Raw genomic sequence first — 18734 nt, 5'->3', positions numbered from 1 at the left:
CATTCAGACTGGCTTCCCACTCTGCTTTGGAGCACCTGGACAACAGCAAGACAAACGTCAAGCTGCTATTCATCAATTACAGCTCTCTGTTCAACTCCATCATCCCATCACTATTAATCACCAAGCTTCAAAATCTGGACCTCAGTTTCACTATCTTCAAATGGATCCTCAACATCTTCATCAGGACACCACGGTCAGTACAGATCAGTGATAATATCTCCTCACTGACAGTCAACACAGATACATAAATACAAATACAGATACATGTAGTCCTGACGAAGGGTCTCAGCCTGAAACGTCAACTGTACCTCTTCCAATAGATGCTGCCTGGCCTGCTGCGTTCACCAGCATTTTGGATGTGTTGACAAACACATACACTTCAAGGATGTGTGGTGTGGTTAATCCATGCTTTTTCTCTCTCTCTCTCTCGGTGACAAGGAGACGTACAGGAGTGATCAGCTGGTAGAGTTGTGTCATAACAATGTTCTTGCACTCAACATCAGCAAGATCGAGGAAATGACTGCGGACTTTAGGAAGGGTAAGTTGGAAATACACATGTTAGTTCCCATTGAGAGGTTAATGATGGAGAGGGTGAGCAGCTTTAAGTTCCTAGGAGTGAACATCTCGGAGGATCTGTCCTGGTCCCAACACATTGATGCAAAAATGAACAAGGCACAACATTGGCTCTACTTTGTCAGGAATTTGAGGAGATCTGGTGCATTACCAAAGACAAATCTGCAAATTTCTACAGATGTACCTTGGAGAGCATTCTGACTGGCTGCATGACTGCCTGGTATGGAGGCTCCAATGTATAGGATTGCAAACAGCTGCAAATGGCTGTGTACTCAGCCAGTTCCAGCATGGATACAAGCCTCTGCATCTTCAAGAGGTGCAGCCTCAGGAAGGTCACATTTATCTGCAGCGGATGCAATCTCACAGGCTTTTCACTCAGACTTGGATCACCTGGACAATAGCAATGCCTATGTCAGGCTGATGTTTATTGATTACAGCTCAGCGTTCAACAACATCTTACACCCGGTACTAATCAACAAGATCCAGAACCTGGGCATCTGTACCTCCCTTTGCAACTGAATCCTTGACTTCCTCACCTGGAGACCACAGTCAGTCCAGATCAAAAATAACATCTGCTTGCTGACAATTCACACTGGTGTACCTCAAGGACGCATGCTTATCTCATTTCTCTTCTCTTTCTACACCCATGACTGAGTGCCTAGGCACGCCTCAAATGCGATGTGTGTTGCCGATGAAACAACTATAGCACTCACATCTACAGTGATGAAATGCTTTGATAGGTTGGTCATGACTAGACTGAACTCCTGCTTCAGCAAGGACCTGCACCCATTGCAATTTGTCTATCACCACAATAGGGCAACTGTTTGCAATCTCAATGGCTCTTTGCATGACCTTAGACCACTTGGACAACATAAAAACCTACATCAGGATGCTGTTCATCGAATATAGCTCAGAATTCGACACCATCATTTCCAGAATCTTGATTGAGAAGTTACAGAACCTGGGCCTCTGTATCTTCCTCTGCAATTAGATCCCTGACTTCCTAACCAGAAGACCACAATCTGTTCAGATTGGTGATAATATTCCCTTCTCACTGACGATCAACACTGGTGCACCTCAGTGGTTTGTGCTTAGCCCACTGCTCTACTCTCTCTATATGCAGGACTGTGTGGCTAGGCATAGCTCAAATAATATCTATAAATTTTCCGATGATACAACCAGTGTTGGTAAAATCTCAGACGGTGAAGAGAAGGCGTACAGGAGTGAGATATGCCAACTGGTTGAGTGGTGTCGCAGCAACAACCTGATACTCAACGAAAGACGAAAGAGCTGATTGTGAACTTCAGGAAGGGTAAGGCGAGGGATCAGCAGTGGAGAAAGTGAGCAGTTTCAAGATCCTGGGTGTCAAGATCTCTGAGGACCTAACCTGGTCCCAACATATTGATGCAGTTATAAGGAAAGCAAGACAGCGACTATACTTCATTAGGAGTTTGAAGAGATTTGGCATGTCAACAAATACACTCAAAAACTTCTATAAATGTACCGTGGAGAGCTTTCTGACAGGCTGCATCACTGTCTGGTATGGGGAGGAGGCGGCTACAGCACAGGACCGAAAGAAGCTGCAGAGGGTTGTAAATTTAGTTGGCCCCATCTTGGGCACTAGCCCAAAAAGTACCCAGGACATCTTCAAGGAGCGGTGTCTCAGAAAGGCAGCGTCCATTATTAAGGACCTCCAGCACCCAGGGCATGCCCCTTTCTCACTGTTACCATCAGGTAAGAGAAACAGAAGCCTCAATGATTCAGGAACAGCTTCTTCCCCTCTGCCATTCGATTCTTAAATGGACGTTGAATCCATGAACACTACCTCACTTTCTTTAATATACTATTTCTGTTTTTGCACAATTTTTAATCTGTTCAATATACGTATACTGTAATTGATTTACTTATTTATTTATCATTATTTTTTCCTCTTTTTCTATATTATGTATTGCATTGAACTGCTGCTGCTAAGTTAGCAAATTTCATGACACATGCCTGGTTCTGATGGGATTTCAGATTGTGATGAGGAGGCATATGGGAGTGAGCTGGTTGAGTGGTGTTGCAACAACCTTACACTCAACATCAGGAATTGATTGTGGACTTCAGGCAGCAGAAGTTGAGGGAACACACACCAGAGCTCATTAAGGGATCAGCACTGGAAAGTATCATGTTCCTGGGTATCAACATCTCTGAAGATCTATCCTGGGCCTAACATATTAAGGCAATTGAAGAGAAGGCATAACAACGGCTATTTTTCAGTGAGTTGGCAGCTGTTGATGGACCTTGAACGGTAGCTGAATTTCCCCAACCATATTGCAGCCGCCACCCTGCGACCAGACATTGTCCATGTGTCTAAGTCTACTAAGCAAGTGGTGCTGCTGGAGCTGACAGTCCCATGGGAAGATAGCTTGGAGGAGGCCTTTGAAAGGAGGCTCTCCAAGTATGCAGGACTGGTCAGCAACTGTCAGCAGGCTGGATGGAGAGCGAGGTGTCTCCCAGTGGAGGTTGGTTGTAGGGGATTCGCAGCCCGTTCCTTAGCTAGAGCCTTCAGCAATTTGGGCATCGAGGGAGAGAGGAAGAGGAGAGCCATCCGCAGTACCACCGATGCGGCAGAGAGGGCCTCAAGATGGCTGTGGCTCAAAAGAGGGGAGCCATGGAGTCATAAGTAGCTAGCCATCTGGACACAAGCTGGGGTCTGATCAGCCCCGGCTGGGTCACCTGGAGGAGGGTGTATGATGTTGAAAGACCCGAAACACCCAATGATTCCAGGAACATCACTGAAGATGTGTCCAGAGGCATCAGTAGATGTATGTACACAGAGGAGACTTGGTTTGTAACCAAAAACTGCGGCAAGTTTCTACAGATGTACTGTGGAGAGCATTCTAACTGGTTGCATCACCATCTGGTACGGAGGGGCCACTGAACAAGATTGGGAAAAGGTTGCAGGAAGTTGCCAGCCCCATGATGAGCAGTGGCTTCTTCAGCACTTTCAAAAGGAGATGGCTCAAAAAGGCGGCATCCATCTTTAAGTACCCCCATTACCATGGATATTCCCTCTTCTCGTTGCTACCATCAGGGAGGACATAGAGGAGCCTGAAGATACAAACTCAATGGTTTAGGAACATCATCTTCCCATCCACCATCAGATTTCTGAATGGACAATATACTCATGTACACTACTTCACTTTTTTTTCATTTTTGTTGTACTTACTTAATATAATATTTTTATATTTTATTGTAATTTATAGTTGTTTTGTTATTGTGTGTTGCAATGTACTGTTGCCACAAAATAACAAATTTCATGACATCTGATTTTGATTCTGATCCTGGACCCTCATTTTTCAGTAGTTGCCCTCTTCTCATTTCTATCATCAGGAGAATGTACAGGAGCCTGAAGATCCATACGCAATGATTCAGAAAGAGCTTCTTCCCACCCACCATCAGATTTCTGAAAGGTCAAAGCTCATTATTCATTTATGTTTGCACCATTTATTTATCTTGTAATTTATAGTCATTTTGGACTGCACTGCTGCCACAAAACAACAAATTTAAGACAGAGATAATAAACTAGATTCTAATTCTGATTAGTGAACACATCAAGTGATTTAAACAAGGGTGGTTGAACGCTGACCTGCACAAAGCTTTGCATTTCAGTTAAAGGCATTTCATTGTCTGCAAAAGATGGATTGTTTTTTCATCTCACTGCCAATCAGTCCTTATCCCCCCTTCCCTTCCCCCTCTGCTTTTTATTTCTCACCTCCCTTTCCTTTACTTCAAGCCCCCTACTCAAATCCCCCTCTACTACCCTCAACCTGCATACAGTTCTACTCCTTGCAAGTTGCTGTGCTCGTCCTGTTAAAGTGAATTTATTCACCTGCACCCAAACATAAGTTAGTCGACTCCCATTGTAATAGAGCCCAGAATTACATGCACATGATGTTGTAAGGAATAGAACACATTTCAAAGTGATGAATGATGCTCCTTAGTGGGAAAGAATGAAAGTTAAAAGAATTGAAATTCTTGTATCTGCTGTATATTTTCATTATTTCCTGAAATATGCTGCAATTGTTTAAATTGTAAGATGTAGAGAATAAATGATTCTGACTGGGGTTTTTAAAAAGATTTTAATTCTCATCAGGTTTTCAAACCTCTTCTCGGTCTTTCCACTCCCTGTCTTTATAAGCCTCTGTGGGCTTACAACTTTCTGATATTCCTGCATTCCTCCAATTCTGAGCTCACAAACTCATGCTTTCCAGCACTCTCTTTTCAGCTGCATAGATACTTGGATTTCCTTCCCTGAAACTGTCGATCTATGTTGAAACTTTCAATCATTCAGATGGGTATAACACCTTACTTAGCACATTGTTAAATTTTCCCACCACACTTTAAATTAGAAGTATGATTATTTAATGGTTATTAGGGGTGGTGTCTGTGTTCACTGGACTGTTTGACTGCTGCTACCAGTTTTAAAACTTCATACATTTGTTTCTTATCAATACCATTTGCTATTTTTGAGAGGTTAACTATTTTAAAATCAGTGAACTCCCATTAATTTGCAGAAGTTTATTTAGTGTATGACTTGTCCTTTCTTTGGTATGAAAGAGCCAATCATTTCTGCAGAAGAGAATATGAAATCTTATAATAAATTGAAAAAAACAATTAAAACAAATTAATAGGATATGGAATTTAAAGAGCATGTATTACCCGAAGATTCCAAAAAATGCAACTATCATTTCAAGAAATGGCTTACTAGGAAGGTTATATTACTTTTGACCCTTGGTTATCTTCAATACCTAAGAAGAGTCCTTCCTGCTGAGTTAAATGCTTCTAAAATGTCTTTTGCTTGTAAGATAGAAAACAATCTTGAAAGACATGAGCAAGAGTTTTGTTTTCTTAAGTACAAAGGGGACTGACACGTCATCCTTTTATTAGTCCTGTAACAAATGGTTCCAAGGTTGTCAAGCCAAGGATTGGTAGTGGGGACGAACTCCCACTACCTAAAACTGCTCCTCACGGCATGCGCCTCAAATAGCCTCTGACAACCGAGTCCAACTCCTGGTCTTCCCGTGTGGCTTAGCCTCTAAGCCCAGTGGAACTGCTTCTACTGACAGAAGGGGCGAAGGCGGGTCCTGGCGCCTTAAAACCAATGCTTCAGTAGATGGAGCTTGTCAGCCTGGGAAGGCAGTCCATCTAAGAGAGGGAACATACTGATTTCAAACCTTTGCTGCCTTGCGGTCGTACCCACTCATGGGAAAAGCTTCGGGAGTAAACCCTGAGGACAAATCCGGAGCTGGAGTCCCTAAGGCAGTCCAACGTTGCTTTCAACCTCGTTCTGGCAACTCCTGCGACGACACTGGTGCCAAGCTGCATCGGCTCTTGCCCTTCCCTTGGACAACGTTGGTATCATGGAGAGGGGAGACTTGCTGCATGGGCAACTGCCGGTCTTCCATACAACCTTGCCCAGGCCTGCGCCCTGGAGAGTGAAGACTTTCAAGGGGCAGATCCATGGTCTCACAAGACTAACGGATGCCACCATTACCACCAACAAATGAAGGCAGTATCTCCTCCCCTTGTGCTTGAGCATTCTTCAAGGTCAATCTGTAAATTAATCCGTCAAAAGAGGAAAAGAAATGTTGCCGTTGGTGATAATGTGTTCTGTGTTTGAGTGAATAGGGTTTTAACTCAGGGTGTTAAAACAGAGGCCTCCTTCCACTTCTGGACCAAGAACTTGTTTGCTGTCCTTCTGTGTTCAGATTTGCCAGTATCAGACTGGAACTCACAATGAAGAACAGCTGGACTTTTTTAAAAACACCTTAAGGAGTCATGTGACATGGAAACAGGCGATTCTGCCCATGATATCCATGCTGACCAGTTAACTGATCCATATTAATCCCATTTTGCACAAGGCCCAAGACCTATCATGCAAAAGAGATTTAAATTTTTGTCTAGGTACTACATAAATGGTTGAAGGACCATTAGCCATTGACATAACAGGAAATATTGTTAATAAAAGGCTCATCCAGCTTTAGAACTGAAACCAATCCAAAATGGTGTTTTGGTGGGATCAGGAAAGTCCTCATATGAGAGCATCCTTCTGGAGGGTGAATCCATGCATGCATCCCGACAGGGAATCTGGCCAAGTATTAAAGACCTGTGCCGATCAGCTGATTGGCATGTTCATCGGTATCTTTAATCTCTCACTTTGGCAGTCTGAGGTACCCACCTGCTTCAAGCAGGCTTCAATTACACGGGTGCCTTATAAGAACTTGGTTACCTGTCTCAATGACTATCATCCACTAGCACTTACATCCACTATCATGAAGTGCTTTGAGAGGTTGGAGATGAAACGTATCAACAGCTGCCTGAGAACCAACTTGGATCCCCTCCGATTTGCCTACAATCACAACTGGACAATAGCAGATGCCATTTCATTAGCTCTTCACTCAGCCCTAGAACATCTGGATAGTGAAGAAGCATACATCAGGATGCTCTTCATTGACTACAGCACTGCATTCAATACTATCTTCCCCTCAAAACTAATCAATCAGCTCTACGGCTTTGGCTTCAGTATCTCCTTGTGCAATTAGATCATCAATTTCCTTACTTCCAGAACTACAATCAGTTCAGATTGGCAACATCTCCTTAAGCTCCATCAGAACAGGTGCACCACAAGGCTGTGTGCTTAGCCCCCTGTTCTGTGTTGGACACGTGGCCATGTGGTTAAGGCGTTCGTCTAGTTATCTCAAGGTCATTAGTTCGAGCCTCAGCTGTGGCAGCATGTTTGTGCCCTTGAGCAAGGCACTTAATCACACATTGCTCTAGTCTGTGCGAGGAGTGGCGCCCCACACAGACTTCCAATCTGCGCCTTGTAAGGCATGAAAATGCCCGACGCAGGGCTCTCATGGTCTGAGTCGACGTTCCCCTTCCCCTCTGCTCACTTTATACTTAAGCCTGTGAGGCTAAGCACAGCTCCAATGTCATATTTAAATTTGCTGATGACACCACTGTCATTGGCTGAATGGTGGTGACAAATCAGCACATAGGAGTGAGATTGAAAATCTGTCTGAATGGTTCCACAACAAGAACTTTTCACTCAATATAATCAAGACTAAGGAGCTGATTATTGACTGCAGGAGGAGGAAACCAGGAGTTCATAAGCCAGTCTTCACTGGGGGAATCAGAGGTGGAGAATTTCAGGGTGTTATAATTTCAGAGGATATGTCCTATGTTCCACACATAAGTGCCATTATGAAGAAAACATGGCATCACCTGTACTTTCTTCGAAGTTTGCAAAGATTTGGCATGCCACCCAAAACTTTGACAAACTTCTATAGATGTGTGGTAGAAAGTATATTGACTGGCCACATCATGATCTGGTATGGAAACACCAATGCCCTTGTACAGAAAAACCTACAAAAAGTAGTGAATATGGCCCAGACTACGGTAGGTAAAGCCCTCCCCACCGTTGAGCACATGTACACAGAGCATTGTTGCAGGAAAGCAGCATCAATCATCAAGGACCCCCACCACCTAGACTATAGTCTCTTTTTGCTGCTGTCTTCAGAGGTACAGAAGCCTCAGGACCCACATCACCAGGTTATTACCAGAGGGGATAACTTCACTCAACTTCACACGCCCCCTGTTGCCACAACCTATGGACTCACTTATTTTATTTTACTTAGAAATACAGCATGGAATAGACCCTTCCAGCTGTGCTATTGGCAACCCTGATTTCACCCTAACCTGATTACAGGTACAGGACAATTTACAATGACCAATTAACCTACCTGACATGTCTATGGACTGTGGGAAGAAACCGGGGCATCCAGGGAAAACTTGCGCGTTCCACTGGAGGATATACGGAGACTCTTTAAAGAGGATGCTGGGATAGAACACTGAACTCGAACACACGTATAAACTGCGATGCTACCATGGTGCCCCAGTATTTTCAAGGACTCTTCATCACATGCTCTCAACATTTATTGCTTGTTTATTAGCTTATTATTATTATGTCTTTTTTTTCTTTATATTTGTATTTGCACAGTTTGTTGTCTTTTGCACATTGGCTGTTTGTCCGTCCTGTTGGGTGCAGTCTTTCATTGATTCTATTGTGTTTCTTGTATTTACTGTGAGTGGCTGCAAGAAAATGAATCTCGGGGTTGTATATGGTGACATATATGTACTTTGATAATAAATTTACTTTGAAAATAAATTTACTTTGAACTTTTCATCCTTAAATCTTTTCTGGGCACCTGCCATCACAGGACATTGTATCCTTAAGTTCTTAACGCTTCAGAAGTTCTTTAGACTGGCTTATCAGACATATACAGGTCTGCCCAAAGTTGTGTCTGCTGTAGCCATAGTTTTGGGATATAGGTCAGATATTACTGACTCGTCCAATGGTCTGATTCATGTTGGCATTGTTTCTTGACCTTCAGCAATATTTATTAAGCTTGCATTCCATCTTGCTATGTGGTGCATCTATGTTCTTTAACACACACGTGCAAACATATGCACAAATTTCTTATAAGTTAGTACTGAGGGAAGGCTCTACTGGTGTCTGCCTCTTAATATCTGACTTGCAAAGATGCTATTTTTTACATGGATTAGAGCAAGTTATTACACAATAAAGGCATCACTGCCAGATCCTTTCCACCTGATCTCCAACAGATGTCATAATATATCTCCGGAAATTAGAGGCTATGAAGTTATTAATTTCCTTCACTGGCTTTCCAGAATCAGGTTTATTATCACTGACATAAGTACCGAAATGTATTGTCTTCCAGTACAGTGCGAGACAAAAAATTACTATTAAGTTACAATAAAATACAGTATAATTAAGTAAAACATGCAAAAGAGGAATTTTGAGGAATTGTTCATGGGTTCATGAACCATTCAGCAATCTGCTAGCAGAAGGGAAAAAGCTATTCATAAAATGTTGAGTTTGGGTTTTCAAGCTCCTGTATTTCGGTAAAAAATGAGAAGGGGGTCTGTCCCAGATGGAGAGGGTCCTTAAGGATAGATGCTGCCTCTCTGAGGCATTGCGTTTTGAAGGTGTCCTCGATGGTGGGGAGACTTATGGCCAATGATGGAGCTGGCTGTATCTACAACACCCTGCATGTTCTTTCCATCCCGTGCTTTGGAGCCTCTATATCAGGCGGTGATGCAACCTGTCAGAATGTTTTCCATGGCTGTAGGACCTTGAGACCAATTTTAGAATCCCTGTCACTGCCAATTTAAGACAAGGGGGGGTGTATGGGGTGCCAGGGACGGGTAGCCCCTCTGATGGGGGAACATGTCGCGTCCTTTTCAAGGCGGTTAGTCCACCTTTGGTCCCCACCTGGCACTCAGCTCTCACCTGTGGCTCCCCGTAGCTGTTTGCATGCAACAGCGGCCACATCCCGGGCAACTGCTTTGACAAGCCGGCTAAATTAGGTGAGGGTAGCCGACGGGTCTCAAACACTCGGTGAGATAGGGAGTTGTCTATCCCAGCATGTGAAGACAGACTCCGGCGGATTGGGCAGACGAGATCAATGGAAGGTCCAACGGTCAAGAAGGCGGTCTCTGCAAGCATTGTGGAATGTGTAGAGTAGGACAAGACACAGAAGACGTCCTGGTCGTCCACTGCGCCTAGTCCCATCTCCAGTCGTCTCGACTCTTGTCTTGCCACTGAATCCAGATGGGAATTGGGAAGAGAGAGTGAGGCTGATGCTGCGCAACTCTCCTCACTTAAATCCAAATCATGTGCTAGTCTCGACACCATCATCATCATCATAATGGTGTCAATGTCTTCACCCACGATGACGATGGACGAACAACAAGACAAAAGGGAATGTGCCTTTCTTTAACTAAAGTGGATTCTTAAAAGACCCCTTTTATGAATTTGCTTATCAACGTAAATATTTTTGATTCAGTGAGTATTCTGTTGAACGGTACAAACATGTTTTTGGTGCCTTTGCAACTTGTCCATTGCCCATGAGGTAGAAAGCAATTTGTAATTGCTGTGGTTGGGTGAAATTTTTCTGAGACTGTCGTGACCTTTGTTGAATATAAATACACCACTCAACCATTTTAATGCCTTCTTCCTCAAATGTGATGACTGTTCCACTAGGAATGGTTCAGGTGCTTGGATACTTTTGGGATTTCCATTTGCCCCTCTTCCCTATGCCACAGCCATTACCATGAAAAAAACTAGTGAATTATCCCTATTTTGATTTTATGGTGAGGCTAATTGCTCATGTGTTTGCCAGCAATAAATAGTGATCATCAAATCTGCAGCACTTCTAACATTTTCAAAAAACTCTCCTACAAAAAGGACAGAAACATCCTTGCAAAAAGCACCAAATAAAAACAATTATAATGGGTATGTGCCCTTTAAGAATTGCAACATGTAATCAGATATTCATCGTTGACGATACAAATGTTTGAGCTGGACTGGGGCGAAACAATCTGCTTTCTTGGAAGTAAACCACATGGTTTACTGGTATGTTGGCTTTAAACCTAAACTTTCTTTGATAAGATACTCTGGAATCACTTTTTGTCAGTATCTTAATGTGATAGTGAGACAACATGCTAAACTATTCACTTTGAAGGTCTGATCAGATCAGGTAAATCTGATTCTGAGGTGAGAGACTTCTAGGAGCAAGGCTTTCCTTCTCATTTGAGATATGTTTGTAATTAAAAATAATCTAAAAATTAGCTGCCCCTGCTAACCAGAATAAATATAGTAATAAGCAAAAACTGCAGATGCTTAAAATCTAAAATAAAAATGGAAAATTCAGCAAGCTGGACGGCGTCTGTGGAGAGAGAAACCAAATTGACATTTCAAGTTGGAAGTCTGTTAACTCTATTTCATATCTGTTTTTATGGCATTTGGACATCTTTATTTTAAGCTCAGTAAAAATATCACTTCATTTATTGAACCAGGCATTTTTGCCACAATCTACACTGATATGCCTGATGCTTCCTTGGCAATCAGTCTGTTTCCACACAACTTGTATCTCAAGCATCCATGCAATGACTACATTCATGTACATTCATACGGTGGAGAGCTTGGATTAGAAAAAGCTGCAGAGGGTTGCAAACTTGGCCAGCTCCACCCAGGGCACTAGCTTCCCCAGCACTGAAGAATTTCAAAAGGCAATGCCTCAAAAAGACTGCATCCATCATTAAGGATCTCCACCACTGAGGACGTGCCCTCTTCTCATTGCTACCATCAGGATGGAGGTACAGGAGCCTGAAGACACACACTCAGTGTTTTAGGAACAACTTCTTCCTGCCACCATCAGATGTCTGAATGGACAATGAACGAACCCATGAACACTACCTCATTATTTTTACTCTCTATTTGCACTACTATATTAAATACTACTTATTGTAATTTCTAGTTTGTTTTTATGTATTGCACCATACTGCTGCTGCAAAACAATAAATTTCACGGCATATGTCAATAATAGTAAACCTGATTCTGAAAAATTGCAAAGAAAAGAGAAGTGCAATGTCATTCCCTTAACTGAGGCACCTTTTGTAACATTACTCTGCTGAGGCTGAGACTTCAGAGTCAAACATGCAAGATGTTCAGTCTGTACTCACGTTAACTATTTTATTGGACAACCCAACAAATGACAGGATGTTATAACAGGCAAGTGGTTATTAGAATAGAAACGTAGAAAATAGGGGCAGGAGTAGGCCATTCGGCCCTTCCAACCTACACCGCCATTCAGTATGATCATGGCTGATCATCCAACTCAGAACCCTGTACCAGCCTTCCCTCCATACTCCTTGATCCCTTTAGCCACAAGGGCCATATCTAACTCCCTCTTAAATATAACCAATGAACTGGCCTCAACTGTTTCCTATGGCAGAGAATTCCACACCACTCTCTGTGTGAAGAAGTTTTTCCTCATCTTGGTCCTAAAAGGCTTCCCCTTTATCCTCAAACTGTGACCCCTCGTTCTGGACTTCCCCAACATTGGGAACAATCTTCCTGCATCTAGCCTGTCCAATCTCTTTAGGATTTTATACGTTTCAATAAGATCCCCCTTCAATCTTCTAAATTCCAACAAGTATAAGCCTAATTCATCCAGTCTTTCATCATATTAAAGTCCTGCCATCCCAGGAATCAATCTGGTGAACCTTCCTTGTACTCCCTCTATGGCAAGGATGTCTTTCCTCAGATTAGGGGACCAAAACTGCACACAATACTCCAGGTGTGGTCTCACCAGACCTTGTACAACTGCAGTAGTACCTCCCTGCTCCTGTACTCGAATCCTCTTGCTATGAATGCCAGCATACCATTTGCCTTTTTCACCGCCTGCTGTACCTGCATGCCCACTTTCAATGACTGGTGTATAATGACACCCAGGTCTCGTTGCACCTCCCCTTTTCCTAATCAGCCACCATTCAGATAATAATCTGTTCTCCTGTTTTTGCCACCAAAGTGGATAACCTCACATTTATCCACATTAAATTGCATCTGCCATGAATTTGCCCACTCACCTAACCTATCCAAGTCACCCTGCATCCTCTTAGCATCCTCCTCACAGCTAACACTGCTACCCAGCTTCGTGTCATCCGCAGACTTGGAGATGCTGCATTTAATTCCCTCATCCAAGTCATTAATATATATTGTAAACAACTGGGGTCCCAACACTGAGCCTTGCGGTACCCCACTAGTCACTGCCTGCCATTCTGAAAAGATCTCGTTTATTCCCACTCTTTGCTTCCTGTCTGCCAACCAATTCTCTATCCACATCAATACCTTACCACCAATACCGTGTGCTTTAAGTTTGCACACTAATCTCCTGTGTGGGACCTTTTCAAAAGCCTTTTGAAAATCCAAATATACCACATCCACTGGTTCTCCCCATCCACTCTACTAGTTACATGCTCAAAAAATTCTATGAGATTCATTAGACATGATTTTCCTTTCACAAATCCATGCTGACTTTGTCCGATGATTTCACCGCTTTCCAAATGTGCTGTTATCACATCTTTGATAACTGACTCTAGCAGTTTCCCCACCACTGATGTTAGGCTAACCGGTCTATAATTCCCGGTTTCTCTCTCCCGCCTTTTTTAAAAAGTGGGGTTACATTAGCGACCCTCCAATCCTCAGGAACTAGTCCAGAATCTAAAGAGTTTTGAAAAATTATCACCAATGCATCCACTATTTCTTGGGCTACTTCCTTAAGCACTCCAGGATGCAGACCATCTGGCCCTGGGGATTTATCTGCCTTTAATCCCTTCAATTTACCTAACACCACTTCCCTACTAACATGTATTTCCCTCAGTTCCTCCATCTCACTGGACCCTCCGTCCCCTACTATTTCCAGAAGATTATTTATGTCCTCCTTAGTGAAGACAGAACCAAAGTAATTATTCAATTGGTCTGCCATGTCCTTGATCCCCATAATCTATTCACCTGTTTCTGTCTGTAGGGGACCTACATTTTTCTTAACCAATCTTTTTCTTTTCACATATCTATAAAAGCTTTTACAGTCAGTTTTTATGTTCCCTGCCAGTTTTCTCTCATAATCTTTTTTCCCCTTCCTAATTAAGCTCTTTGTCCTCCTCTGCTGAACTCTGAATTTCTCCCAGTCCTCAGGTGAGCCACCTTTTCTGGCTAATTTGTATGCTTCTTCTTTGGAATTGATACTATCCCTAATTTTCCTTGTCAGCCACGGGTGCACTACCTTCCTTGATTTATTTTTTTGCCAAACTGGGATGAACAATTGTTGTAGTTCATCCATACGATCTTTAAATGCTTGCCATTGCATATCCACCGTCAACCCTTTAAGTGTCATTTGCCGGTCTATCTTAGCTAATTCACGTCTCATACCTTAAAAGTTACCCTTCTTTAAGTTCAGAACCTTTGTTTCTGAATTAACTGTCACTCTCCATCTTAATAAAGAATTCTACCATATTATGGTCACTCTTACCCAAGGGGCCTCTCATGACAAGATTGCTAATTAACCCTTCCTCATTGCTCAATACCCAGTCTAGAATAGCCTGCTCTCTAGTTGGGTCCTCGACATGTTGGTTCAAAAAACCATCCCGCATACATTCCAAGAAATTCCCTTCCTCAGCACCCTTATCAAATTGGTTCACCTAATCTATATATAGATTGAAGTCACCCATTATAATTGCTGTTCCTTTATTGCACACATTTCTAATTTCCTGTTTAATACCATCCCCAACCTCACTACTACTGTTAGGTGGCCTGTACACAACTCCCACCAGCGTTTTCTGCCCCTTAGTGTTATGCAGCTCTACCCATATCGATTCCAAATCCTCTCGGCTAACGTCCTTCCTTTCTATTGCGTTAATCTCCTCTCTAACCAGCAATGCTACCCCACCTCCTTTTCTTTCATGTCTATCCCTCCTGAATATTGAATATCCCTGAATGTTGAGCTCCCATCCTTGGTCACCCTGGAGCCATGTCTCTGTGATCCCAACTATATCATATTCATTAATAACAATCTGCACTTTTAATTCATCCACCTTGTTACGAATGCTCCTTGCATTGACACACAAAGCCTTCAGACTCGCTTTTACAACTCTCTTAGCCCTTATACAATTATGTTGAAACGTGGCCCTTTATTGATTTTTGCCCTGGATTTGGTGGCCTGCCACTTTTACTTTTCACCTTGCTACTTTTTGCTTCTACCCTCATTTTACACCCCTCTGTCTCTCTGCACTGGTTCCCATACCCCTGTTGTGAACTAACCTCCTCTCTCTTAGTCTCTTTAATTTGATTCCCACCCCCCAACCATTCTAGTTTAAAGTCACCTCAGCAGCCCTTGCAAATCTCCCCGCCAGGATATTGGTCCCCCTAGGATTCAAGTTGTTGATCCTGGGAAGGGAGCATTGAAATGGACGGTTGCAAAGACCCATAAAAGTTGCTTGAAATTCCGGCATCTGCAGATTTCCTCGTAGTTGCAAAGACCACTGCCTATGTGGTCTCCCTCTCACCCAAGGCCACCTGTGTAATAGTGTCTGACTGTCCTGCGGATTGTTCCTTTGAGGTGGAAGCTTCTTAAAATATGAAGTAGAATGGGACCTACAGTGTTTAATTCAATGGCTTTTGAGACGGAAACGACCCCAATGATGTTGGAAGATTTTTCTTAACTAATGTTGCAGTCCTTTGGGATCCTGATTTGGCAATTAGATTATTTGCAATGATATTTTAGCTTGTCAAAGAAAAAGATGACTCAATTTCTGGACACGTTCTCTTTGAAGAGCTGAAGGCTCTCTGATGATTTTTGAAAAGTAGACCAGTCCTGAAAAAAGTTTTTTCTTCAACCCTTTATTACTTCCAGCTATTACCTTCCAACTTCACACTTCATCCCTCCTCTCTCACCAACCTACCCTCTCCCTCACCTGCCTTCACTTATCACTAGCTTGTACCCCTTCACCTCCAACCTAATAGCAAGAAGATTGACTTCTCTAACTTCTGGAAATTTTCCCCCCTTCCCCTTCCCTCTCCTTCATTCACCACTCTGCCTCCCCTCTTACCTCTTTTCTTCTCCTCAACTACCTACTCCATTCAACTGGTGTCCCTCCTCCTTCCCTTCCTCTCATGGTCTACTCGCCTCTCCTATCAGACTCCTTCTTCTTCAGCCTTCACCCTTTCCACCTATCACCTCCTAGCTTCTCACTTCATGTCCCCTTGCCCATCCACCTACCTTCCTCCTGGATTCACCTAGCTTCTAGCTTGCCCTCACACCACCTTCTTATTCCAGCTTCCTCACTCTTCGTAATGAAGGGCCTCAGCCCGAAACATTGTCTCTTTATTGCTCTCCATTGTTACTGCCTGACCTGTTGCGTTCTTCCAGCATTTTGTGTATTTTGTGCAATTGGGAAGAGAGAGTGAGGCTGACGCTACGCAACTCTCCCTCACTTAAATCCAAACCACGCACTAGTCTCGACACCATCACCATCATCGAGGTCCTCATCGACGTCAACGATGGACGAACACAGTCTGAAGTCTATTTCTCCATTGTATTAACTGGTTGCTACCCTCATAACTGCGAACGAAGTCACCTTCCTAACAACTCCAACAACCCTCAATAGTGGAAAAGGTCATTACAGGGATTGGGCTGAGATGTAGGATTAATCTAAATTTCTCTTTTTCGCTGGCACAAACACAATGGGCCGAACAGTCACCTCCTACTCTGTAAATTTAATTTTTTCTCCAAAATTCCAAAAATCTCATTGCATCTTTAGCTTTTACTATCAAAAATTAGCATTTATATTACAACGTTTTGCTATGTCAATATAAGTAAATTTAAATCTGCTAAATGAAAGCATTTTTTTCTGCACCTGCCCTATTATCATTTTTAAAGATTTTAAAACTGGGCTACTGGGCAGTCTCTTGAAAGCATAAAGCACCCAGGCAGCAAGCAACTAACAAAAGTCCAATAATCTTGTAGTTTCATGCCAATTCATCTCTAGATCTGAACCGTATCCACATTATACGTGCAGAGGTGCAACCTTCCTAATGTGAGATGTCCTTAGCCATGCAATTCTTTATACTTGCCTCGTTAGAGTTGGTGCTTATTGAAAGGAATCTGACTCAGTGAAAAAGATTTGCATACGGATGGAATTACAAGACGGGCTTCTGGCAAAGCACATGGAGGAGGGTGGAAGCTCATGCAAATGACTAGCTGAAGGAAGGTCATCTGCATCACTCCCTAATAGTCAGCAAACACAAGCCTTATTTCCTGCTTGGTATTCATCAAGTCACTGTGTTTGAATAATAGTGAGAGTTACCTGGCGCTGAAGAGAGTCACTGCAGAATCTGCAATCACGGTTGAGCATGCATGTTAGTGAAGAGCGAACTTCCATCCTTCTTGTTTTGCTTTTGAACTGAGTTAGATGGAATGCAAGGTAAGAGTAAAAAAAAACTTATGCTTATGAAGAATAAATTCCTGATGATGTTCTTCCAGTAAAATGTGAGTGTTTTGGGTGGCTGGATTTACTTCGCTGCTTAGTTCAAAATATGATGAAAATGGAAAGAATATGTGCATAGATCTGTTCAAAGGCAAAGTTTTCAGAGGCATCTTTTCTAAACCAAGGCAATGTTTATGATGTCACATTTTTGCTGAAGAGGAGTACATTCAAAGTAAGTTTTAGAAACTGTTGAATAACTCTGTTGTTCTCTGCCTGTTTTTGTCATAATCCACTCACTGTTCACCACTTGTGTCCGCAGCCTGTTAGCAGCTAACAGTGCAGATTTGCAGACTTGGAGGAGGTGATTCCTTATTGTTTGACTATGGACCCTTCGTAAACTCATTCTTCAGCTCTCTTTGTAACATACAAGGTTTTAATCAGGTTTTATGTAGTGTTGTGTGAAAACAGTTTCTTAAAAGGAAATAAAGATGTTACAGAGCAGTCAAAATATATCATGTAGAAATCTCTCTCTCAAGCACTCCCTGCAAATGGAAATTCAACTAAAGAAATGTATTACAAAGGAACAGTTAACTTGATTGACCATCATTTAGCGTGTCAGAAAATTAAGTTACTTAAAGAATACAACAATGAAATCAAAGTTGGACTTGACATAATCGTGTGCAATTGTTTAAAAAATGAGTATATAGTTTAAACTGCTTTTCTATTAATATTTCACTTAACCACAGCAGTAAATTTCTATTTAATGTTTAGAATCCGATTAATAATTTACTAGGTAAAAAGAAAAAAATATATTAAACCATGGAATGAATGTTGTCAATGGATTTTACATTCTGAGTTTACTAGTTTTGAATGTGTTAAGTGCTTAAAATGGGCCAATCTCTGTAATTTAGCAGAAAGGTATAGGATTTCCTTCTCCTTGCTCAACATCTCTTCTTTGAGCTGATTGTTAATGATATTGCTAGGCAAAGTTTCTGAACACAGTGGCTCAGAGCTATTGGTTTATAACAGGATTGGCTGAGAGCTCTTTTGTGTTAGTGCATTGATATGGAAAAAGGCTTGGAAGAAAATAAGTGTAAGAATAGACAATTTGTGCACAATTTAAATAGGATTTTTGTATTTAAGATAATGGTTGAAGGCCTGGAATATGAATCCAAGAAAACGAGTAATGCAAAGAGGGTTAGAATTTTAATGGTTAAATATGTAAATAACTGTGATATATACAATCAATATTTCCACGTACCTGAACT

General features: G+C 42.2%; 1 protein-coding gene across 3 annotated transcripts in view; it reads left to right on the top strand.

Annotated features, from left to right (window-relative positions):
- Positions 1–18734, top strand: part of zgc:158766 (uncharacterized protein LOC100009641 homolog) — a 357736-nt gene that overhangs the window by 45193 nt on the left and 293809 nt on the right. Inside the window, exon 1 of one of the 3 annotated variants that reach the window (XM_063069725.1) lies at positions 17325–17463. The exons of 1 other annotated variant lie outside the window; for it this stretch is intronic. Coding sequence is in view for 1 of the 2 variants with exons in the window: in XM_063069724.1 (XP_062925794.1) it covers positions 17452–17463 (12 nt within the window). In the remaining variant the exon portion in view is untranslated. Of the gene's footprint in view, positions 1–17324; positions 17464–18734 lie in introns of those variants that run through there. One more of the 3 variants, XM_063069724.1, reaches the window with a different exon arrangement.

This window comes from Mobula hypostoma, chromosome 17, assembly GCF_963921235.1.
Source record: "Mobula hypostoma chromosome 17, sMobHyp1.1, whole genome shotgun sequence".
NCBI lineage: Eukaryota > Metazoa > Chordata > Chondrichthyes > Myliobatiformes > Myliobatidae > Mobula > Mobula hypostoma.
The sequence above is the reverse complement of the archived record's forward strand: the minus strand, read 5'-3'. Positions and strand labels throughout refer to the sequence as shown.